Genomic DNA, 25,866 nt, shown 5'->3' with positions numbered 1-25,866 from the left:
TTGTCACTTATAATATTCTGTATCAACTTTGTGTTTTAAATAAATATATTTACATTTTCCAGTGTCTTTGACTGTGATAACACTACGTATCGATTTTGTACTATATAACCCATAATACAAATGACGCCAAATTAAGGCGCCAGCGAGGTTTGCTAATTCATATTTAAATATTTAATTGTACGATGGCTTAAAATTATATAAATATAAGTAATAAGAAATCATTCTTTGAATATTATGAGGTGATAATTTCGGTCGGTGCGTGATCAAATCTATCATAAAGCCCTTCAGGCTTTATTGGATTTGATCACGCCCCGACCAAAATTATCACCTCATAATACTCAAAGAATGATTCCTTATTTATACATGTATGTACACTGATAACAATACAAAACTTAAATTAAATGACTGCCTTGCACACTTTATTGGCTTTCATACTTGGTTTTTATCATACTACTCATACATGTATGCGTTATTCATATTGTTTTATTTTTCTATTGCACAATAATATATTTCTACGAAGAGGAAATGAAAGGATTGTTCTCAATTGAAACAGAGGAAATTCGAACTATTTTTTTCATTTTCTTATTTTCTCTCAAAAACTTTCTGTTGCAGTGTAATTGCAAAAAAGTTTTTATGTGTTTTTTCATATCATTTTACATATTTTATGGTTGTATTTACTCGTCTATAAATTTACATCACTGGCTGGCACGCGATTGGAATTTTTAAAAAAATACATTAAATCGATTCAAAATAAAATATATCGAAATTTTTATCATTGACCTTATATAACGTTAATGACAACATAATACAGACAATAAAAACAGTTTTAGGTAATTAATGGTTTGGAGCTCCTATTTGTCAGGTTTTTGTAAAACTCGATCAAAAATGGGTACAATTTTGGAAATTGATAGAGGAATTTCGGATTAAATTAAACTTAAAATGTGAGCTTAAAACGATTCATTCAAATGCTAAATTAGTAAAGCTATTCGTATTTTATCATTTCCCAACCTAAAAATTGTTAATTATTTTTAATAATTAAAAATTAAAGAAAACCTTGAAAATGGTGGACAATTTTGACAAAGTTTGACAATTTTTTCAGAAAACATTTAGAGGTCACTTGCAGAAAAAGTAGTCGACCTTGTTATTTGAAGGTGAAAAATAGGACCACAATATTGGGGCTACAATGAAAAATAAATAGTTTTTCGTTCCTATTAGTGAATTTTTTTTCGCCCCTGAGTAAACGTAATCCTTAATGAACTTTGAAAAAAAGAGGAAAATAATATTATTGTAATCAAGGTATCGCCTTTTAAATGGGAAATATACTATGTATAAGTCCCTTTAATTAAAGTTAAAATACAAATTAATCAATGTCTTTAATTTTGGATGAAATTGGAACGACAAGCAATGAATTATTTTTATTCCATGTAATGTCATATTCTCTTAAATGATTTTTTTTCTGTTTATACACTCTAAGTATAACTACCGGATTGTTGCGTGTATGGACAAAGTACCAACGTGGAACAACGTTGACAACATGTATTACAGGTACACTACATGTAATGTATTACAGGTACACTACAGGTAATGTATTACAGGTACACTACATGTAATGTATTACAGGTACACTACATGTAATGTATTACAGGTACACTACATGTAATGTATTGCAGGTACACTACATGTAATGCATTGCAGATATACTACATGTAATGTATTACAGGTACACTACATGTAATGTATTACAGGTACACTAAATGTAATGTATTACTGGTACACTACATGTAATGTATTACAGGTACACTACATGTAATGCATTACAGGTACACTACATGTAATGTATTACAGGTACACTTTTTCTCTATAACTCACAATCCTTTACTTATTATCTCTGTCTTTCCGTGTCTGAAACAAACCTTGTTTACATAACTTTAAAAATAAAAAAAAAATGCCTCTAAAACATGACACGAGCTTTATTTGCTTAACAAACGTTGAGAATTCTAGACTCTGTATCTCGCTAATAACTTGACAACCGACTTTTTAAAAAAGATTCGGCTGATGACCCAGAAATATTTTAAAATAGCATATTAACGTTAAGATTTAAATTGAAAAAACCCCGAATAAAATTAGAAACGTTTCTATCCAAATCGCGACCATGCCAATATATGGTCCGTTTCTATCTAAAGATAAGATATAAAATGTTATCTTTATCTTAAGGTACCTCACTACACCTTCATTTAAACTTTTTAAAACACTGCGTCACAAGATGGCGATTTAAATGTCTTTTTTTAAAAAGTGTTCATATCGTTCGAGTGGTTTGTATATCGTCGTAGCTCAGTGGTTAAAGTATTGGGTTTTTGGACCACAGATCGAATCCGCCTGGAGCTTTTGTTCATGTTAACTGAACTTTTTTTTTTAAATGTAATTTTTCATCCAAAATCGATGAAAATCGAAGAATTTTGATGATGTGTTTACGATCTTTTGCTATCAAAACCATTGATGCCTGTGTTTAATTAGGGTCCTTTTCCATGTTTTTTTTCAGACCAAGCCGTTGATGGCGGTGTTTGGTTTAGGTGCTTTCCTTTCTGTTACATATCCAGTGTTTTGTCTTCTCACCAGCCCAGACATTAAGTAAGTGAGGCATACCTTATCTTAATGTCTGAAACTCACGGTGAGTCAATGCTTACTGACCGTGGGTCAACTCATTTAACTTTTCTCCTTCTCATTTAATTATGATTTCCTTGTCGTTTGGCTTCTCCACACCCCTATTAAAGAACTAGCGGTTCAAAGACTTTATAACAAAAGTGTCTTTTTCTACCAACAAAACACAAATGAGTGTCGCTTTCTCATTGGTGAATTGAGAGTAATAAATATTCATGAACACGAGAAAATTCATAAGAGTTTGCCCATGGACAGTACGCACTATGTGAGACTGACCGCCGAATTTCTATGGCAGTATTGTTTTCATTTCAGTAACAATCATTGAATGTTCGTAATTGATTCAACTCTCAATAATACAGCATAGCCCTTGCTAACTTTTAAACCTAAGTACCGTTGTTCAGTGATTGCTGAGCAAGGAAACCTTTTGGTGAAGGGTTTGAGGGTTTAGGTTGGTTTGAGATCAAGCCCCGATCATCACTGCAAATATCAATGTTTTGAGGTGAAAGTTCACAATCTGAATTGATGAGTACGGGTGTTTCTAAGATTTTGCAGTGAGTTTTGTCCATTTAAGTATGAAAAAATTAATTGGTAAAGAAATATACCGTTTTATGTCACAGGGCGAAAAACCATCTTTAAGCAAGTCCTTAAAGGTGGCTTAAAGGTGACTTAAAGGAGCTTAAAGGCTATACAACCTTTAAGCCGCCTTTAAGTCACCTTTAAGCAAGTGCTTATAGGTCCTTAATGTCCAAACTTCTTTAAGCTACCTTTAAGCCACCTTTAAGCATCTTTAAGTGGCATTTACGCTCTCTTTACACTGCCTTTACACTGTCTTTAAGTGGCCTTTAAGTCAATATTGATCAAGCTGAACAATAAAAACATATATTAAATGCAAAAGCTCTTTTATAGAGATGGGAGGGGGTCATCCGAGTGATAATATAATTTCCAAGGAAGGGGGGGTGTTCCAGGCGGTTTTAATCGTCGCTCCATTAAACACAGATCGCTATCATCAGCACCGCTCTGATGGACACAGATTGCCGTTATAAAATTCTTCATAATTTTTGGGGGGTTTCAAAATTATTGTAGGTATGAGCGCAGTCTCTGTATCTTAATACGTGCATAAAACTAATTAAAGTATGTTTGTTTCCTATTATAAATTAATCGGTGAAAAAAATTCTCTCTCTCTCTCTCTCTCTCTCTCTCTCTCTCTCAGTTCATCCGGTTATTAAACAAAATAAAGATAATGAACCAAAAATGCATGATTTAATTTGTTAATCGGTTTAAGGTTTGTATTTTTTTTTCAATTTTCATTATTTCTACATGTTAAAGATGAAAAGACTCTCAACTGCCTGGATATTACTGCTTTGATTGTCTAGACATAGTTTTGTTCGTTTGTGTATATCTAATTAGAGTCTATTGTTTGTCCAACTTAAGAAAACCCCTGGAACTAACACAGAATATACAAGATATACACAGCAGTTGTGTCGTGTGCCCAGGTGCATGTTTGTGTATATCTAATTAAAGTCTATTGTTTGTCCAACTTAAGAAAACCCCTGGAACTAACACAGAATATACAAGATATACACAACAGGTGTGTCGTGTGCCCAGGTGCACGTCAGGGTTTCTAAAGGCGTTGAATATTAGTATGTACGAGTATACGATAAGTCTAGTGAATAAAAGTTAATTTACATTTGTAATTCATTTTCAAAGTATTATTTCCTAGCTCTGGGTTTCAAAGATGTTACGTCTACAAATTAACGATACATGTATGTAAGAGTAAAATCTTGAGGCTAATTAATTAATGTACCGGTGATCATAAATAGGGGTTGATTATTTAAATATATGTATAAGGGTAAATATGTCAAATATACCCGGCCTGGCACATCATACAATTGTATGTACAAGTCATTTGCAATTGCCACATGCAGTAAATAAGTCACCGGTAATTGGTAATTTTGTTTGTTATAGAATTGATAGTTTAAAAACCATGTACATGTACATACAATTACATGTAAATATTTAAACATATTGGAACGGCGCCGCGATCATGAAAACCGGGAAATTGCGGGAAATTGAACAAATACCCTAATAGTATCAATGCATTTAATAAAAGAAATGATTTCATTTTCTTTCTTACATTTTTATAGCTATAAATTAGATGAACGTATATCTACTCGGTTTAAATTTATTAACTAAGAAAGCCTACTATAGTGAACCTAACGGTTTCCATTTAGGTATAATATATTTTTGTTCACTGAAGACCAAGTTCCGTATTTCATTCTAAATACATGCATGCATGTAATTTATAAATTAGATATAATTGATTGTTACAAACTGAATGGTTTGTCAAAATCTTTTCAAGTAAACACATTCAATACAGTGATTCAATATCCACTGATATATAGGATATAAAAACACTTTTCTATTTGTAAGTTGCCGTGGCGCAGAGAATGTGTGGTGATGCTAGTAAACTAAGGGTCCCGGGTTCATTTCTCGCCGTGGCCGTTTTTTTTGGGTGTTTTTTTTTTTCATTTTTCTTTCTAGAACAAAAACCGTTTTAATACCTTTTCTTTCATAAAGTTAATACATTTTGTTGGAAATTAAGCACAATATTGAATTAAATTTTTTTTAATGGCTTAAAGGTGGCTTAAAGGTAGCTTAAAGGTGGCTTAAAGGTGGCTTAAAGAAGTTTGGACATTAAGGACCTATAAGTTGTCCTTAAAGGTGGCTTAAAGGTGGCTTAAAGATAGTCTTTAAGCTGCCTTTGAGCCATCTTTACGCTTTCTTTAAGCCACCTTTAAGCAATACTTATAGCTTAAAGGTAGCTTAAAGGTGGATTAAAGATAGTCTTTAAGCTACCTTTAAACACCTTTAAGCTATCTTTAAGGAGGACTTAAAGATGGTCATTCATCCTGTGTGTGTTGTTGAGATCAACAAAAAGTTATATACACTGTATCTTTTAAATTAGATATTCTAAAACATGTTTTAATATGAACATCTACATAATTTTTTGCCGTTGATTTTTCTCCAGACTTTGGAAACGACAGAAACGTCCACGATATGAAGATGTTGATATCACAAAAAGTAAAACGGTGAGCAGTGTTCTTTCAAGGGTCAAAGTCAAGGTTTAGTAGTCATGAAAAATACACTGTGTCAAATCATCAGGGCAGGAATTCACCTATTGTAGTTATATAGTTCAAAGGTCAACAAATAATAAAAGTGTCAAACACATTATGTCAAATCATCAGGACAATAATCAACTATTTGTGGTAAACCAATAAATCGTAATATGTTTGTAAAATGTTCTTACATGCTCTTTCCTATCTTTTTACTACGACAAAACAGTTAGGGAGAACGACCATCTTTTCGTTACTTAGACATATCAAAAGGGAAACAAATTTATTGTTGTAAACATTAAGTAATGTCTATCAAAATTTGGAATTTATTGAATAAATGATATATTCGGGGACTTTTATTTTCACAAGAAAGCGAATTCAAGTTAGTTATCTCAAGTCTTTTTTTCCCCAAATAAAGTTGGTCAATGTTCTGTTTTGACAGATCTATACGGTGACACCTTTAGTTCAGAGAACTGGACCTGTACATGAAATTTATCATGTAGCCCATGAAGCAGTAGGGCCTCACCAGTATGTGTATGAAAATGAAAGAAAGTAAACGGAATAAGGAATAATAATATGTATGGTCAATGAGAGATAACTGTGTTTGAAAGTTACATTTTGTGTGATTATTGTGTTTTTTCGACTTTAATAGAATTTGATGATTTTTAAGAATTGCACTGACATATTGTTTAAATATGATGTCTGAAAAAGTATAATATCAACATATATTTTGAGAAACATAACTTAGCATATATTACTTTGTTTTTAAATTCAAATTCATATGTCTTGATAATCTCCATGTGGCGATGCCGTTTTTGTATCTAACGACTTTCTAAAAATATGTAAACGTAATTGTTAGTTTAAACTTCCTTAGAAAGACGTCAAAGAGCCGTGCTTGTTAATATTTAAACAGAAAACACGGTGAATTTTGTAATTGGCTGTTTGATTGGTCCATAGACACAGAAATATTTAATTAACCCCGTGTCAAAAGTTTCTGTGATTTTTATAGACAATCACTTAATTCAATAGTTCTGCATTAAGTCCATAGTGTGCACATTTTTCCGAGAATGAAGACAGGAACTAGTTTTAAAATTCATAAAAACTTAAATATATATGCGAGAATCTAATAAATAGTTGTTGTTTATTCAATTAAATTAAACTAAAATTAAATTGTTTTTACCTTAATTATTTACAAATATATCTGTGTGAAGCCGATAAATAAATTTATTTTACATATAATGATAGTTGTTGTTTTTTTTTTATTCAACTAAATTAAACTAAAATTGAATTGTTATTAACTTAATTATTTTCCTTAGGTCGCTGTAGGTTTCGACCAATCAATTATCGGAGCATGTAGATTGATTTCAGTCACTTCAGTTTCTTTAGAGCTATAAATTGCAATAAGTTTTCGTAAGAAATAGAGGGAATCATACTCGGTAGATGTAAATAGTTGTTTATATATCCATCCACCAAGTATGATTTCCTCTATTTCCTAAGGAAGTTGATTGTAATAGTTCTGTACAAACAGACAGGACTGAAATCTTAACGCCCCGTTTTATCTATTAAACCTTCAGCAATCTAAAAAAAAATCAAGGACTGCACGAAATATTCGTAGTAATGTCAGACTCGACTTCCAATTGGAGACGATTTGGCTGTTTCTTTACTGATGCACTTTAACAGTAATTTAGTTAATTTCACTTACTAGTACTTTTTACAATCAATTTATTAATTTGTTAAAAGGAAGATGTGAATATAAACAATAAAATATTTTCTTTAATGGTTTTTGCTAGTTCATATCCCATATCCAAATCACTAAAGAAAGCATTTTAATGATTGAATAATATTCACATTGTTGACATCAAATATTATCTTTCATCTGACAACAAATTTTGAATAAATATCAAACAAAGAAAAATTGAGATTTTCATTAAGATTTAATGTAAATGTTAAAAACTCTCAAGGTAAATGATAAAAAAAAATTATATAAAATAATCCCTAGAAACTTTTTTGCACTTAAATACAATTCATATAAGATGCAAACTATTAAACGATTTTAAAAAAACAACAAAATTAGAAACTGAGAAAAAACATTTTTTTAGATAAAACAACATTTATATTCCATTAAATGTCTGTATACAGGAAATGTCAGATGCAGAAATGACGCATCCTAAAATGGCGGACTGAGTTTCTCAAACACAGGTAATGTCTGACAAGTACAAGTTATTGTACACAGGATACGACATACATGTACAACATTTTTCTACACAGGGAATTGCAGACACGTAAAAGTTTCTTGTACACAGGTAATAGCGTACAAGTCTCTTGAACACAGGTAATGGCGGACACGTACAAGTTTCTTTAACACAAGTAATGGCATAAACATTCAAGTTTCTTGAACACAGGCAATGGTGGACCAAACAAGTTTCTTGAACACATGTAATGGCGGACAGATACATGTTTCTTAAACACAGGTAATGGCGGACAGGAACAAGTTTCTTAAAGACAGGTAAAATAAGGCACGTGATATTTTCTTGAACAAAAGGTCATGTCAAACATGAGTACGATGTAAAGACAGGCACGAACATGTTTCTTTATGGCATGTCATGTCAGAAACATAAACGATAGAACGATAGATGCGCTACAAATTGTCTTCTGCTGAAGCTGTGGAAAGGCAAACGACGATCCAGTAATCCTGGTCTGCTTCAGCTGTCAGAACGTTTGGGTCCGTCTAATACCTGAAATAAATCGAGTTTCCATTAGAGATAGTAAATAAGATATCAATATAATCAAATTTGCATTTTAGAAAATCAATGAAGTATTTACTATTTATGCTCTTTTATTTACATATAAAGATTCAGTTATAATACTCATTTAGGTATGCACATGTAAATATTCTGCATACATTTTTTACACATTAAAAACGTATTATTAAAATGTATGCGTTTCATTACCAATATAACCTTTATAATTGTTCCGAATTATTTTAAAGAAGTATACTAACGCGCACGTATGATATTACTCAAACATTACAAATTAAAATATATGACCATGACAATGATCATTTTCTTTTAAATTCATGCACACATTTATTCAGTAAAAAAGAAACTACCTACACCTTAATAAGATACGAAGCTCCCATAATCAGGCCTTGTTTGAAATCTGTAAAGAAAAGTATCTATTGTTATGACTCCTGTGAGTTGTCTTTATGTATTCAACACTCATCTATTTTTGCAAGTATACATGGGGTAATGTAGTGAAATAATACCATGCCTACATGAATACAAAAAGAATAGTAAGACATAACATACTTTTAAGGGAATCAACAGTGTCGTATCTGGATAGGTAACTCCATTTAATGTCGCTTTCTTTAATTTTTTTTTTCTGTGAAAAAAATTATAAGGATTACTACAGATGTGTACGAAAGCCGAGAAGGATCATTCGAGATTCGAGATTCGAAATACGAGATTCGAAATACGAGATTCGAGATTCGAAATTCGAGATTCAATATCTAAATTAACCAATCAAATCAAGGATCTGAAAATATGTATCCTAGCGACATCAAACTGTTCTAAATAAAAATCATACGTACATGCTCTTATATACAAATAAATGCTATGTTCACTTCTCCCTACCTAACTAAATAATTATTTGTATTTACTTTTACACAGAATATCTAAGTAGACTAGTAATAATGCAGTGTGCTTCGCGGATCTAAGTGATTTTGTTTGCCCTGGTGCATTTCCACCTGATGCGTTTGAACCCTAAGGTATTTCACCACCAGTAATAGTTTAAAACCCGGGTTTATTCACCCCTTTTGTGTAAAAATGCGGTTATGGTAGAGAACTTCATAAGCGTAGCTAATTTTTTCTGTAGGGGATCCTAGGCCAATTTTAAAAAAATTTACTATGTAAATTTAATAAGCTCCAATTTTCCCGAGGAGGGGGTCCAGATCCCCTGACCCCCTCCTTTCTAGATCCCCGCATGAAGATTAGTACATGTATCTAAATAATCTAAATATAAATAATCTGTCCTGTTTCACTAATAAATATAAGCATTACTTATCGTTTTTATGTATGCATACAGTGATACACTAGTACTATGATTATAAACAAATCATTGAGATATTATCACATCATACGGAATTATTGATAAATACAATTTTTTTCCTTTTCCTCAGTAAACAACTTATTATGAGTCTTACTTTTGGAATTGTTTTCAATATAGAAGGATACCTACTCTCTACAATTAAAGGTAAGGATGATAGGGTGCCAATTTGTTCACATTGCTGATTTCTTGTGCAGAGATCAGTAAAACCTTTTATTTGATTGTGCATGAATATTTCAAAATTAATTGTTGTACATATATTTTGTTATAATTCATTCATTGATATATCAACAAGAAAGAATAAAAGCATATGTTTCACAGCCAAGTTAAGTTTCTCTGTAGTTTCCTACCCCCCCCCCCCCCCACCGCACCAAAATTGACAATAATTACATATAAGTCATATAAATGTTTACTTTTTTTGTAAGTAAATCTCTTAAGATGTAAATAAGCACTGCAGACAAAGATGTGTGTATTTAATATACTACTACATTACACTTAGCCAGATAAAATGTAATCAGGATGAAGCTACAAGAGGTGAGTGGTGCAAATTTACCTATTTGTCGCCATACACACAGAACACCAAATAAAGAAACTGTGAGTGGTGTATGGAATGCATAAAAGATTGCAGCAAATTATCTCAAATAATCAGTGCAAAAACCCACAAGTAGGCTGTTATTCGTTACGTATCCTGCAAAAACATTGATAAAAAATGTTATCGTCCCATAACATAGCCTCCACCTCCCTCCCCATAAAAAAATGAAACAATTGTCGTTGTGTGTGGTTCAAGATTTTTCTAAAGGACATACCCGATTAGAATTGAAAAAGAGTCGTACGTTTAAAACTAATTTTGTCAAAATTTTTAGATTCATTTGGTTATTTTTTGGTCCATTTGGGTAAATATATGCACCAGCGCAGCTCTAATTTATATATAATCAGGCCATAAATTCAAAATATTTTAAAAAATTAATAGCTTTAAATCCAGTAGATAAAAAAAGGAAAGCAAGTTGAACTCGATGAGTGCTTATACCTGTGTTGAATGAATGGTACAGTAGGACATGCGCAAAAAAGTCCCGTCTACTCTTTCCTACCCTATAATTATTGGAATATTAAATCCGATTATAAGAGTCAAATTAAAAATCAAGTACGGATATGTACCTGTTTATCAAAAGTAAAACTACTCATAATTTATCTACAGTGCATCGTTATGGAGCTACACAGAAAGTTTTATATTAATTTGCCGAGCCAAATAAAAAAAAACCTGGAAAACGAAGAGAAAACAAAGTGGATACAGAATAACTGACAAATTAATTAGGACTATATAGCCCCCCCCCCCCCCCTCTTGAAATGTATATACTGAAAACAGATTATTGGCGTACAACATCCGCACACAATTTAAAGAAAATGTCATGCTTTTTTTTTATTATTTTCGCTAGCTAATATAAGACATCACAAATACCCCTAACCCCCTCACGGAAAAGGAAATGCTAGGTGATGTGAGAGAGAGAGAGAGAGAGAGAGAGAGAGAGAGAGAGAGAGAGAGAGAGAGAGAGAGAGAGAGAGAGAGTCGATGTAAATCACAGGTGCGCTAACACCGTTAAAATTAAAGCTTGCTAGTTGGTCTGCCCTACCCTAGCTACCTCCTCTTTTTTCTCGTTTTAGAGGCTTAATTATTGTCTTTATATGCTTGTAACAAATCAAGTCAATTTCAAATTCTAAATCAAAACTGAATTTGACACTACAAAACTCTGTCTGTCTGTCTGTCTGTCTGTCTGTCTGTCTGTCTGTCTCTCTCTTTCTCATTCTCATATCGACAATGGCATTGCCATACCCTACAATACACTATTCTTATCTGGATTTTTGTCTTTGAGGTTGTAAATCATTATATCTTCAATGGTTTAAAACTTTATCATAACCTATATTTTGACATGTCGATTATTTCATTGAGTTTCGTTTCATAGCTAAAACATTTAGATTAAACAGATCTTTCTTCGCGAGCCAATTTTTACACAGTTGGGGCGAATACACTTCGGGTTAAAATTGTTCGGGGGGAAATACATACAGGGCAAACAAAACCACTTAGATTCGCAAAGCTAACAGTGTTATTTCTAATTTAATTGTTTATACTGTGTGGGGTTAATTCATCAATGTTAATTTAACCATTTTATAACCACTATATAAGAGCTATTAAGACATGTATTTGTAGGAAAGAGCATGTACGAATGATCTTTATTTAGAACAGTTTGATGTTGCTAGGATACAGGTTTCAGATCCATGATTTGATTGGTTAATTTAGATATTGAATCTCGAATTTCGAATCTCGAATCTCGTATTTCGAATCTCGTATTTCGAATCTCGAATCTCGAATGATCCTTCTCGGCTTTCGTAGATGTGCGATATTAAAAAAATTGCGAATACCTATGATATGCATTCAAATTTTAAAAGATATGGATAATAGAGTGATGTTGAAGGCGATGCATTTAGTACTTAAATGTACTCACGTTTCTGACTAATCACCTTCAATCATGTGTGTTAAAATGTTTAAATAAAAACAAATCAAAATATACAAACTTTTAAGGAAGGAAATCTAAAGCTAAAACGAATGAGCAATGGCGTTAAAAATACCAAAACAAGAGGCCCAGGGGCCACATCGCTCACCTGAGCAACAATTGCCTTAATTCTGATCAAATAAGCATTACAGTATCGAAATATCTTGACAACTGAGTACCGGTACAGTAGATCTTGCTAAAAAAAAATTGAAAATCTGCCAATTTTTATCCACCTCTTATTTTTTGGTAAATACCAAGCCCCTTTTGTTGTTGTACCTGTAAGAAGATTTTTCTCTATTCCTAACCCCCCTCCCCATTTCGTGGCCCCACTATTCTCTAGGGAATCATGGTTTCATCAAACTTAAATCTACCTTTAATCTCATAACGTGTGATTTCACACTAAGTACTGAGTTTTGGACCGAAAACTTTCCCAGAATATTTTTAAAGATTGTAAAACTTGATCCCCCAATTGTGGCCCCACCCTACCCCCGGGGACCATGATTTGAACAAACTTGAATCAACACTTCCTGAGGATGCTTCCATTTTACTTTGAGTTTTTCTGGCCTAATAGTTTTTGAGAAGAAGATTTTTAAAGATTTTCTCTAGATATTCCTATGTAAAACTTGATCCCCCAATTGTGGCCCCACCCTACCCCCGGGGACCATGATTTGAACAAACTTGAATCAACACTTCCTGAGGATGCTTCTATTTTAATTTGAGCTTTTCTGGCCTAATAGTTTTTAAAAAAGAAATTTTTAAAAAGATTTTCTCTATATATTCCTATGTAAAACTTGATCCCCCAATTGTGGCCCCACCCTACCCCCGGGGACCATGATTTGAACAAACTTGAATCTACACTTCCTGAAGATGCTTCCATTTTAATTTGAGCTTTTCTGGCCTAATAGTTTTTGAGAAGAAGATTTTTAAAAGATTTTCTCTATATATTCCTATGTAAAACTTGATCCCCCAATTGTGGCCCCACCTACCCCCGGGGACCAAAATTTGAACAAACTTGAATCTACACTACATGAGGATGCTCACATTTTAATTCGAGTCTTTCTGGCCTAATAGTTTTTGAGAAGAATATTTTTAAAGATTTTCTCTATAAATTCCTATGTAAAACTTGATCCGCCAAGTGTGGCCCCACCCTACTACCGGGGACCATGATTTGAACAAATTTGAATCAACACTTCCTGAGGATGCTTCCATTTTAATTTGAGCTTTTCTGGCCTAATAGTTTTTAAAAGAAATTTTTTAAAAGATTTTCTCTATATATTCCTATGTAAAACTTGATCCCCCAATTGTGGACCCACCCTACCCCCGGGGACCATGATTTGAACAAACTTGAATCTAAACTTCCTGAGGATGGTTCCATTTTAATTTGAGCTTTTCTGGCCTAATAGTTTTTGAGAAGAAGATTTTTAAAGATTTCTCTATATATTCCTATGTAAAATTTGAACCCCCAATTGTGGCCCCATCCTACCCCCGGGGACCATGATTTGAACAAACTTGAATCTACACTTCCTGAGGATGCTTCCATTTTAATTTGAGCTTTTCTGGCCTAATAGTTTTTGAGAAGAAGATTTTTAAAGATTTTCTCTAAATATTCCTATGTAAAACTTGATCCCCCAATTGTGGCCCCACCCTACCCCCGGGAACCATGATTTGAACAAACTTGAATCTACACTACCTGATGATGCCTCCACACAAGTTTAAGCTTCACCGGCCTAATAGTTTTTGAGAAGAAGATTTTTGAAAAATACCAACAAATTTTCAATAATTCTTAATTATCTCCCCTTTTAAAAGGGCGTGGCCCTTCATTTGAACAAACTTGAATTCCCTTTACCTAGTGGTGCTTTGTGCCAAATTTGGTTGAAATCTGCCCAGTGGTTCTTGAGAAGAAGATGAAATTGTGAAAAGTTTACGACGACGACGACAACGACAACGACAGACAACGGACAAATTGTGATCAGAAAAGCTCACTTGAGCCTTTGGCTCAGGTGAGCTAAAAATAGTTTAAACAAAGAAACTACCTATACTTCAATTAGATTTGAAGCTCCAATAGTCAGGCCTTGTTAAAAATCTGTAAAGAAAATTATATATTATTATGCTTCCTGTGAGTTTGTCTCTATGTATTCAACACTCATCTATTTTTACATAGAATACATGGGGTTATGTAGCGAAATCATACTATGCCTACATACATACAAACATAGTATGACATAACATACTTTCAATGGAATCAACAGTGTCGATTCTGGATAGGTAACTTCTCCATTAAATGTCGCTTATCATGTTCATTATTTATTTTCTTTTACTGTAATAAAAGTAAATTAAAAAGTATACAGATATGCGGTATTAAGACTTTGCGAATATTTATGATATGCATTCCAATTTTGAAAAGATATGGATAACAGTTTGTTATTGAAGGCGATACATTGACGGTTTGTTATTGTCATTTTTTTTATTTAGCAGTTAAATATACTTACGTTTCAGACTAAGCTCCGTCAGTCATGCGTATGTAAATGGATTCTTACAAACAAATCTAAATATACAAACAAAGGACATTTCAAGCTAACGAAGAATGAAAACTTGGGTTAAAAATATATAATAACATAAAAATGTATGCACACAAATTGCATAGTTAAAAACATGTTAATCTTACACATAATCTTAAACATATAGTATGCACAATTTAAGGATGACCAGTTTCTTCATCTTAAACCGGTAAAGTGTGCATCAATACTACTGGGAACTCCACATTCGCGAGATTGAGAAGATTAGTAAAAGTATGTTATGAAATAAATATACAAATATTTTTTTAATTTATCAAAGACGATTTAAAAGTAATAAAAATACCGTTCTTCATTAAAAATCAAACAATATTTAATTAAAATATGAGTGAAAGACATTAACAAAGAAGCAACGTTCAATCAAAAGAAGCATTAATTTATGTAGATTTGAAAAAAATTAAATTAAAATAAATAACTGCAGATTGCTGGTGACAGACACTAAAACCGCAAGGGCTTGAAATTCAAAAGCTCTAAAATTACTTTTGAACCAAATAGGCATTATTCAGAAAAAATGTTCTTTATATACTTTAACGACAAAATTTTAACACTTACCCATCGTGCACTTCTATTACTCCCCGTTGTTTCATACATACCAGATTTCTCCAAACAATAACGCGACAACTCGTTGTAATGCATATATACAAATTAAGTTATTTGTGGTTATTTTTATTTACCAGATTTTTAAAAATTATTTTTGCAAAAGCTGCTTTAAACTATATCAAAGTAATGTAATGCATCATACACCCAAAAAACAATTCTACCATAGTGTCGTTGATTTACTATCACAAAAGAGTAGCCTTTATGTGCATTGATATTCACGCAAATTCCAACTATGTTCCCCATATAATGTGTGCTTTGTAATGTATTATTCTGTTTGTGTTTGTTTGTTTCTCTAGTTGTCTCTTTTGTAAAATAAAAGAAAAAAATGTGTAAATACTTACCAATGGACATATCAATGGCTTCTGATGTACGCAAATCAGGTAAGTCATAGTACAGTTTTATTTTACCCGTAAATATTTAAAAAAAATATTTTAACACGAATAAAATGTCAGAAAAAAATATATTTTTTTAAATATCCCCTTGTACGAAATCATGTTTTAAACTTTTCTTTAAAGGACGTTTGGATGAAAATTGACAGTTTTCAAAGCTTACATTTCAAAATTAAATGAAAATGTGTTTGAAAAAAAAATACTTTTTTGACAGAAGTATCCAATCCAGCCAGGACGGCAGCCATAATCACATGAACCACTGACATCGTTACAGCCATCACATGTGTAACTGTTGATACATGTCTCTGAACAGTCTTGTCCAAAATATCCAACGGGGCAAACTGACATGAACCAAATGTGTTACGTACTTAGTATTGATCACTATTTACTGTTTCGTTCTTCGTACCAATAAAATACACGCATTACTTATCATTTTTTTTCTGTTATTTATCTTACATGTATCTACTCACGAGTTTTACACAAGTTCCCTTGATAGTCAGCAACACATCCTGTCAAACATGTCCCATTGATAATGGAACACTTGTTTACGTCACGACAGTGTCCACAGGTTTCTTTGCAGTCGTAGCCATATGACCCACTGTCACATGCTACGAATAAAATGGTAATTTTTATAAATGTAACGTGTTAAGAAATATTATTCATTTTAATTGTTTTGAATTCATTCATATGTAATTTGATTTAGATAGTAAATATATATTCATTTTAACAGCAACTTGATCTGAGAAATTTGATATCAATAAGACATACGCAGATTATCAGATCAATAAAGAAGGAAATTGGTCTGTCGCCTTAGACCAAGCTGGGTACATACATGTTATTATAAATTCATTACGACTTATCCATACTTATTGGGAAAAGCAATAAATTAATGCTTATCTAGCTACAACAGTAATCTATTAAGAAATTCTTTTCAAACACAATTTAAAAAAGCAAACGTCTTTTTCATTGATTTAATAAGGCAGCAGTAATGTGCATTTAGAAAATCAGCTTACACTGTAACATTATTGTGATAAAGTTTTAATTGCAATAAATACTTTTGGCTAAATGAAATGTACATCATAAAACAAAACACTTACATGTTTTACACAAGTCCCCTTGATATCCAGCATCACATCCAGTCAAACATGTCCCTATCATAGAACACCGGTTTACGTCACGACAGTGTCCACAGATTTCATTGCAGTCGTAACCATACGACCCTCTGTCACATGCTACAAGTTTAAAATCATTTGAATTATAAGTAAAAATAAGTGTATTAATAAATTAAGTTGCAAGTATAGAAGGGTGTCCATTATACATATGTGACTAGCTAAATTTTATTATCATGGACTGCAGTCTCCAATCAAAGTACTGAAGTACTGTCGGGAGTTGAATTTATTGATTATTATCAATTTTAAAAGTAACGATATGTTATTTTTAATGGCAAGTAGTTTCTAATCTGTATTTGAATTACTCACATTTTCATAATATGAATTCTCGAACTTTTCCGACAAGAATTTCGAGAAAACTCCGTATGAATCATGTTGTATAATATTTAAAGATAAAATTAATTCTATCAAACTGTTTGTCAGTAATCGTTTTGTTTCTAAAAATTGTACACGTCTGGACCCAATCAATATTAAACTCTAGTCTCGTTCAACCAGACGCTCGGCTGTCTCCGTTAAATTCTGACAACCAAGAGAGACTCTCTGTTTGTCGGAAATTTACGGAGACAGCCGAGCGTCTGGTTGAACGAGACTATATTTAACTCTGGCGTAGGAATACTGATCTGACTATTTTCACGGTATTTATAAATACGTTTCTTTCAGAAAACAATGGTACAGCATACTGTACACCGAATTTATTTATTATTTTCAAGATCTACCTCTTGTCAGCGGTTATTATTTGTGCTTAGGTCCAAACGTTGTTTCACTTTCGGTTTGCCAGAGTTACTGCATAGGAGAGTTGATTAAAATCAACTCCCAAAATCTAGATCACATTATTTTCTCAGCCTTTTATTTAAATTGATGTCAAATTTAATGTAGGTTTGCAGATTATTGTCCATTTTTTATACAATATTAATGAAATGAATTAATTAAAAGGCGGATCAAACTTTGCAAAATAAATTTGAGATGCATCAGGACATTGTACTTATAATTTTGTTCCTTGGCTTTGGATACGTTTTCCGAACGACCACGCTGTTAAACATAAATTGCACTCTAAGTATCAGGCTTTCTGTTCATCGGAAATATATATCCGAGTTCCATTTTATTGTTGTAACGATTTGAAGTCGACAAAGACGTGACCAAAAAACTCTGAATTAAACAAGGTGGAATAATTGCTGTATACATGTATAGAGTTAATTACCTGGTCGGGGGGGTGTTACTTGTTGGGAGAAGTTGATAATGGTTCATTATGTGAAGTTCAGGCTGCTCTTAACAAACACTTACATTGCATATTTTTATCTAATATCAAATGTATTTATAACACACTCAGTAATGAATACAAGGTTTTTACATGTGCGATAAAGCTAACTTTATAATAACTGCACATCCTCAAGGGCTGATAGAGATTCTGTAAGGCTGAAGGGCAGACGGGCTTGTACGTATCGGTATAGCACCGTTTTTTGAAACTCCTTTTATTCTTTCAACTTCAGAATTTGGTGGAAATTTTAAATCAATGATCCATACCTCACAAAACAATGTCTGACCTAATTCAAGCGTTATTATATTTTCATGGAATTTAGGACAAGTACATGCATTAGATATGTATATACTAAGTATGAAATAAATAAAATAACACAATAAAATTATATTTGACATCCAGAGTTTACTCTTAGGTTACCAGATATGGATCATGCAGTTAAGTTGATTGTCATATTGGTAAAGAAACATATTTTTCAAAAGTCGAGAAAAGACATAATGCTATGTTTGGCAACGGTAATGTTCTACTTGCAAACCTGATGTTATATTGAAAAAGAACTGTTTCTTACAGAAGACTTTAAAAAATGATGGTCATCATAAATTTGTAGTTTTTTCTATAAATATTTAATTCACGTAATACATATGTTGTGGTTTTCTTCTTATTCCTGGGTAAATGTATCGTATACTGGGTGTATCTATGTAGGTAGGTGTATATTAATAATACATGATACCGATTTCTTGTGTGTGAGAGTCTGTAAAAAAGTGGTGTTTAATCTGTTAAAAAATGTTAAAAATAAAGTAAATAAATAGGAAAACAAGTGAAAAGCTGTCAATATGACAGCAAACCAGGTTTTCTTTAATGTTAACTGTATCCATATCCATTTTTCCCTGAATTGATAAACACTACCTACTGTATCCAATGAAATCGACTACCCTTTATGCAATATTTTGCCAGAAAATGACAGAGTTCAAAAGCTGGTATTTTTTATATAAATTATCAGAAACAAAATCATAGCAATATGCACACCTCTTCTATATCTACAATTGATCTGCAAAAGAACAACTTCCTATCTTGAAAATTTAAGGAGGTATTATCCGTAAAATAAGGGTACCATGTATGCAATATTTTAAATTGCCAAGAAATGACTAAGTTTAAAAGCCGGTATTTTTTTCATTAATTATCAGATATAAATATCATAGCAATACGCACACTTCTAATATCTGTACAATTATTCTGCAAAAGAACAACTTCCTATCTTGAAAACTGTAGGAGAAATTATCCGTACAATGAGGGTACCCTTTTGGCAGCCGCCAACCCGCCCGCGCGCCATTTTCACAATTTCAATAACCGGATTATTATTGGAAAACCCGGTTAAAAAATATTGTATAACACCAACCATTTTCCATTTTACACCCTGCATCAGCCCACGACTAAATTATCGCCTTGGGTCTTTGGCTCTCTGGCTAATATTTGTGGTGTCTAAGGATAGTATTGGGTGTGATGCGGAGAAAAGTTTCCATTACACAAGCGATACATCCAGTTAAGGAAGTCTAACTGTTGAAAGAACGCTTGTTTTCGTCATTTAATATGTGTTTATTTATCCACACACTTACCAGTTTTACACAAGTCTCCTTTAAAACCAACATCACATCCAGTTAAACAAGTCCCATTGTTGATGGAGCACTGGTTAACGTCACGGCAGTTTCCACATGCTACTTTGCAGCCAGCACCATACGTTCCTCCTTCACAAACTATCGAAACAAAACAATTTCTTATGGGATATAATCAAACATGATGTATTAATTTTTACTTTATTGTATTCTGATCAAGGCTGAAAAACAACCAAAAAGAGAAATAACACTATGTTGTAGCTGCATGTTCATTAGTATTAAATAACTATATGTATGACAACTGAAAATCATTTACCCATCGAGCCAGAAATCTGCAAATTTACCCATTTCACATCGGTGACCTTTGTACCCAGGTTTACAGCCCTGACAGGTGCCCGTCTCTATGTGACAGTACTGACAGTTAACGTCTGAACAGGGAACAGAACAGTTGGACCCAAAATATCCGGTAGCGGGACATCCTTCAATTTGTACAATGGTAATATGATCATATGTAAAATGACATTTTTCACTTCAAAGTAACTATTCGTGAGTTACATAATGGTAATTAAATGATGCATATTATAATGCATACGCATCATGAACTTCCTATTTATTTTGATATTGTTCATTTCAATCTCTTATGTAGCATTGTGAGGAGGCACCATAAACAAAAAATTATTATTGTTTAATGTGCAATTATGATGTTTAAACTAATGGTTATTGTTCTTTGGGGGAAAACAACTGTAAATATATCAGAAACACAATATGTAGATATCATACTAAAGTCAGTCAGCTTTAATGATTTTGGCAAATCACCGTCACTCTCATTTTATTTACATTTTCATTTAAAGAATGAAGAACTCTCACCATACACCTCCACTTCACAGAGGTCATTGGCAACACTGTCAGAGTAACCGTCAGGGTAGGTAACTCCTGGTAGTCTCTCGTTATAGTAGATGACGTACTGTCCATGTACAGGACAGGTGGTGGTGAAGACAGCAGGTATGGTGTCTCGTGTAAAGTTGTCGTCCTTGTAACACAGTGTTCCCTGTAGTCTGTCTGTTGTGTTGGAGACGTACACAGAGAATCCAAGAAAGCTATTATAAGGACCTTCAAGAACAATTTAACACAATTAATTTAGATGGAATAACATATGTTGCTGAATAAAAACATAAGGATAAATGATTCTCGACACAATCTATACACAAGTATGGTTGACACACAATATATGCACAAATGAAGGGGGCATGTAGATATAATTCATGTCGATTAAATATCGGTGATGCCTTTTTAAAGCATGTAACGATGTTTTACAACAGAGCATACACGTTTTATGCAGGTAATTTTATTGTTTAAAAGATCAACAATGAAACAAAAAAAAATCCTAAATACTTTTAAAAAGATTTGTTAGGGTATCCATGCCAACAATACAAAACAAAATCATTTGATGCCCCTACCATCTAGTGTAGAAGGGGTTTCCTCGACAACTCTGTCTGGTTAAAAAGTGTGGTGTCACCTAAACCTAAGCAGCGCTAGTGAATACCTGAACGTATGCATGAAGAATTCACGAAAATAATAATTGTCGATTTAAAATTAAACGCATTATTCTCCTGAAGGTATCTTTATCGTGCCAATACCGACTGCGACGCTTGTCCTTATGTTACGACACAACGACTAGTCTCTAGATCTGTAATTAATTGTTTATATACTTCATGCAGCAATGAGTTTCGTTTAATTTGTTAACTGATTTATTAAAAAAAAAATAAACATAATAGAAAATTCCTGTTTAAAATGTTGCTATTAAACGATATTTCCGTAACTATTAAAGTGGCTTAAACGATTTGACTTAAAAGTTAATAAAGTGCGTCCTCTTTCCAAGTCAAAGAAGTGTAAAAAGTTGGGATATGTTTGACTGTGACGGTTATCTTTAAATCTTCACCTCAACAAAAGTAATGCTCCCAGAAATGATTTAGAGAATCGTCTGACCGAATGTAAGATTTCAATTTCTCTAATAATTTTGATATAATGTTGAACAGTTGTTGGGTGGGGGGGGGTGTCATCATGTCAGGCTAAACTTACGTCGTTATCAAATAAAGGCAATTTGGAATTAAAGTGAACTTTTATATAAACATAAGTATATTTTGCATTTAAAATAAAGTTCTTACCAAGAAGATGCCAATATAGCGCTTTTCGTTGTATATCATACTGATAAATACATCAACACTGACAAACATGTTATATTGTTTGGGTTTCTGATGATATACGGGACAAGACCCCTAAACTGTCTCATTATAAATAATAACATGAAATATACGTTTAACAGAACCTTATTAATAACGAGAATTAGTAAATGTGACTATACCCCATGGTACCCCATCGCTGTCCGTCCTGAAGTAGATGGTGATGTGATGGATGCTGTGGATGGTGATCAGGTTCACCCACCAGGTGGCGGTTTGTCTCCAATGTGATATAGCACATTGACCTCCCCTATCACTCAGGTCTGATTTACGTCCGTCTACAGCGTTACTGGCGTTATGTGAGTCGTCACCTGGCTGGTATTGGTACTGTTGGTATGCTGGTTTGTTGAGCGCGACATTAACTGTGAAGATAAACACACGTGTTCTTACAACGTTACTATCGTGATGATATCAACTCGTGGTTCTAATACTTTATATTTGCATTATCCAGTGCCTTTGTCTGTGACAACATTACATGCACGTATCGATTTTGTACTATATAACCCATAATACAAATGACGCCATTGTGGCGCTGGCGGGGTTTGCTTATTTATATTTAAATATTTAATCGTACGACGGCTTAAAATTATATAAATATAAGAAATAAGGAATCATTCTTTGAATATTATGAGGTGATAATTTCGGTCGGGGCGTGATCAAATCTATCATAAAGCCCTTTGGGCTTTATTGGATTTGATCACGCCCCGACCAAAATTATCACCTCATAATACTCAAAGAATGATTCCTTATTCCTAATATAATACATGCATGCATGTATTGAACATTCAAATGCAGTTGTTAAAACGATTTGAAAGTATCAATTTTCTGTAGCAAAGCCTATAAATATATAAAATCCTAATAAAAGAACCTTAGTAACTAATGTTATAAATATTATGAATAAAAAATTCCATATCTAATAGAATGACATTAAAGTTTGAAAAAAAGAAATTCCTATAGATTATTAATGCTTCATGAGTTTGTTTTAATGTAAATTGTGTATACTTTGTATATATATATATATATATATATATATATCTATATTTTATACAAAGAACCATTAGTGTCTCAAGATTGAAGAGTTTAAACAGTGCGTAGAATATGCGGGAGCATAAGGTTAGAGACTGGAAAAAGAAGTACCCCCCACCCCCCGGGGAAGACACGTGTACTATCGAACACATACACGAAATGAAATGCACTTGATTAACTGCTTTAAAAATATTTAATTTTTTCTTCTGGTAAGTCTGTATATAATTCAAATGTAGTACAATCAAGGAAAGTACTTGCACATAAAATATAAAAGTTGCAGCATTAAGTCATGCCAGCACGATAAAGAACCCTTACTTGTCATTGTTCCTAACTACCGAACCATTGACCTTTTTCCAGCATCAAGTGACATTAGAAACTTGATATTTCCTTTTTCAATATATTTCTTTGAAGTACGTTAAGCATATAGCCTTTAAAATATTTGTAGTTAATATGTAAATACTCTTTGAGTGTGGAGATTGGTTTTAGAATGTAGTATTGCTATTGTTATCTTAACAATAATTTCTGGGAAATTCACTAAACGCCCTTATTTTTTACATTTTATTCTTTTAAATTACCATTTGATGGTTTGGTTCAATTCTTGTAAAGTATCCCAAAACAACCCCACTTGGAAAATATCATGATATTTAGAAATGTACATAAATTGGACTCACCATATGCCTGGGATACTGTCAGCAGACACAACAACACAGTGAGGACATCGTGGGGATACCCAGAGTTTCCGGACAGGGACACCATGATGTTGTCAATCTGGTCAAACTATATAACTCTATGAGTATAGATTTGTATGCCTAACAGAAATAACAAAGCAAATAAAAAGTATACATTCGTCTGAGAAGACAGATGTAGACAGTCTGTATATGTATTTGTTTAGAAGTTTAAGTAGAGGAGGGGTGTGTGTGTGGCGTAGTGAAGGCGCAGACTCAATGATCACGTGACGAGGAAGTAAAACAATAAATATTAAGAGCCTAATACGATGTTCAATGACTAGCTGTCAATCTTTATTATAACAAGTAGACCTTTATGAGATTTTTTCTTCATTTGAAAATTTTAAGGTCGTCCATCCATAACTATCATATTTCATATCTAATAGATTGCAGGTTTGATCACTAAAACCTTATTGTGATTTTAAGAAGTTTATTAAATTATACAGATTCACCTTTGAAATCTTTTTAAAAAAAATTAATATTAATATATTTATCCTATGTTGTAGTTAAAATTGAAGTCTACGGGGAAAAAATGCATTAAATATATTGCTTTAGTACATGCAATTTTCTCACATTTCTCTTGGTAAAAAGTTGTTTTTTTTACAAATTTTCCTAAAGGGCAGACATCTCTTTAAAAAAAAATTAAGTGCAAAAGGTTCATTTAATTGACTACATACATACACGTACGCGAGTTTGGTTTATGTCAGCCTAATAATAGTTTTAAAACACGTATTTGATGCAGTATAGATCAATCAAAATTGTAAAATTTGCCTTAGTTATGGATGGACTGCCTTTAAGCGATATAGTCTGATATAATAATATGATATAATACACACATGTAAATGTTTGAAAGGTTGTTGATGTAGTTGAGTAACTGCACACGTACGTTACTCGGTCTATGTCTGAATTAGTACTTCCATAATGTTCACCTTACTTATTTGTTTAAGGTCACATTAAACGATACCCAGAGTATGTTGAGTGCACAATATTCAATTGTTTGTAATAAACAAAAATTCACATTAAAGGGTATTTCACAGAAGTCTATTAAAAAAACAATGCTTGACAAATAGTATGGGCGGTGCGTTTTAAGAATACCAAGAAAAGTGTGATATCGGCGTTGTTCTTCCTAAAGCCACTCTCATTGCAGGCACATAGCATCGTTTTTGAAAGTTGGGGAGGGCAAAATCATCTAAAAAAAATTGACAAGCAAAAAAACCCACCAATCAAACAAACAAAAAAGGAGTGAGTTTTCAAGATCATGAAAATCATCCGGGGGTTTGGGGTGGGGTAGGGAGGGGATGGGGGAGGGGGGGGGGGGCAGAGCATATCTTTAACTTTAAATAACAATAATCTTGCAGTTAGTTTCCTTCCTTTCAATTCAGTTTAATACATCCTCTCGCAAAACGTGGGAAGCCGACTCAATTTTAATTCACTTTATATACATCTTATAAAACACAATGTTATAAAACACAATGTTTCCTGCGAGAAAGAGTGGGAGAGGGGTTGTGCTGGCCCTACTGCCCCCCCCCCCCCCCCGCCCCTTTCTCTGATGCTACGTCCCTGCATTGAGATGATACAACTTGTTTGTCTCTGAAAATAGATTAAACAGTTTTTTTCCAGTGGCTCTGGTTATTTAAAAAGCAGTTAAACACTATATTACATATGTACAATGATATTTGGCGATTTGGTTCAATCCTCTTACATGTATTTTACAAGGTTATCAATAAAAGTATACATGTATATATTGAATCATTAAGAATTGGTCTATAAACCAACATTTAAAAGAAGGAAATACACCGATAGAAGCACGCAGTAAACAAATGTTTACTGTCATCATCTTATTAAAAGAGAGAAATGTGCA

At 32.8% G+C, this 25,866-nt stretch overlaps 1 protein-coding gene and 1 long non-coding RNA gene across 2 annotated transcripts in view; one reads left to right on the top strand and one right to left on the bottom strand.

The window, feature by feature from the left end:
• LOC128172165 (multiple epidermal growth factor-like domains protein 11) overlaps window positions 1-24,158 on the bottom strand; it is a 127,156-nt gene extending 102,998 nt beyond the window's left edge. Inside the window, exons 1-6 of the mRNA XM_052837944.1 lie at window positions 23,952-24,158; window positions 22,380-22,616; window positions 20,885-21,127; window positions 20,362-20,496; window positions 20,021-20,158; window positions 17,081-17,215 (exon numbers count right to left, since the gene is read on the bottom strand). Of these exons, the coding sequence (XP_052693904.1) occupies window positions 17,081-17,215; window positions 20,021-20,158; window positions 20,362-20,496; window positions 20,885-21,127; window positions 22,380-22,616; window positions 23,952-24,036 (973 nt within the window). The 5' untranslated portion in view covers window positions 24,037-24,158. The remainder of the gene's footprint in view (window positions 1-17,080; window positions 17,216-20,020; window positions 20,159-20,361; window positions 20,497-20,884; window positions 21,128-22,379; window positions 22,617-23,951) is intronic.
• On the top strand, window positions 2,491-6,266 carry LOC128172189 (uncharacterized). The gene is made up of 3 exons (XR_008242206.1): window positions 2,491-2,628; window positions 5,687-5,747; window positions 6,214-6,266. It is a non-coding gene; the product is annotated as an uncharacterized LOC128172189 (long non-coding RNA).
• Window positions 24,159-25,866: the final 1,708 nt, after the last annotated feature.

The sequence above is a fragment of the Crassostrea angulata genome, chromosome 2, assembly GCF_025612915.1.
Source record: "Crassostrea angulata isolate pt1a10 chromosome 2, ASM2561291v2, whole genome shotgun sequence".
NCBI lineage: Eukaryota > Metazoa > Mollusca > Bivalvia > Ostreida > Ostreidae > Magallana > Magallana angulata.
This window is presented reverse-complemented; position numbering and strand designations above follow the sequence as displayed.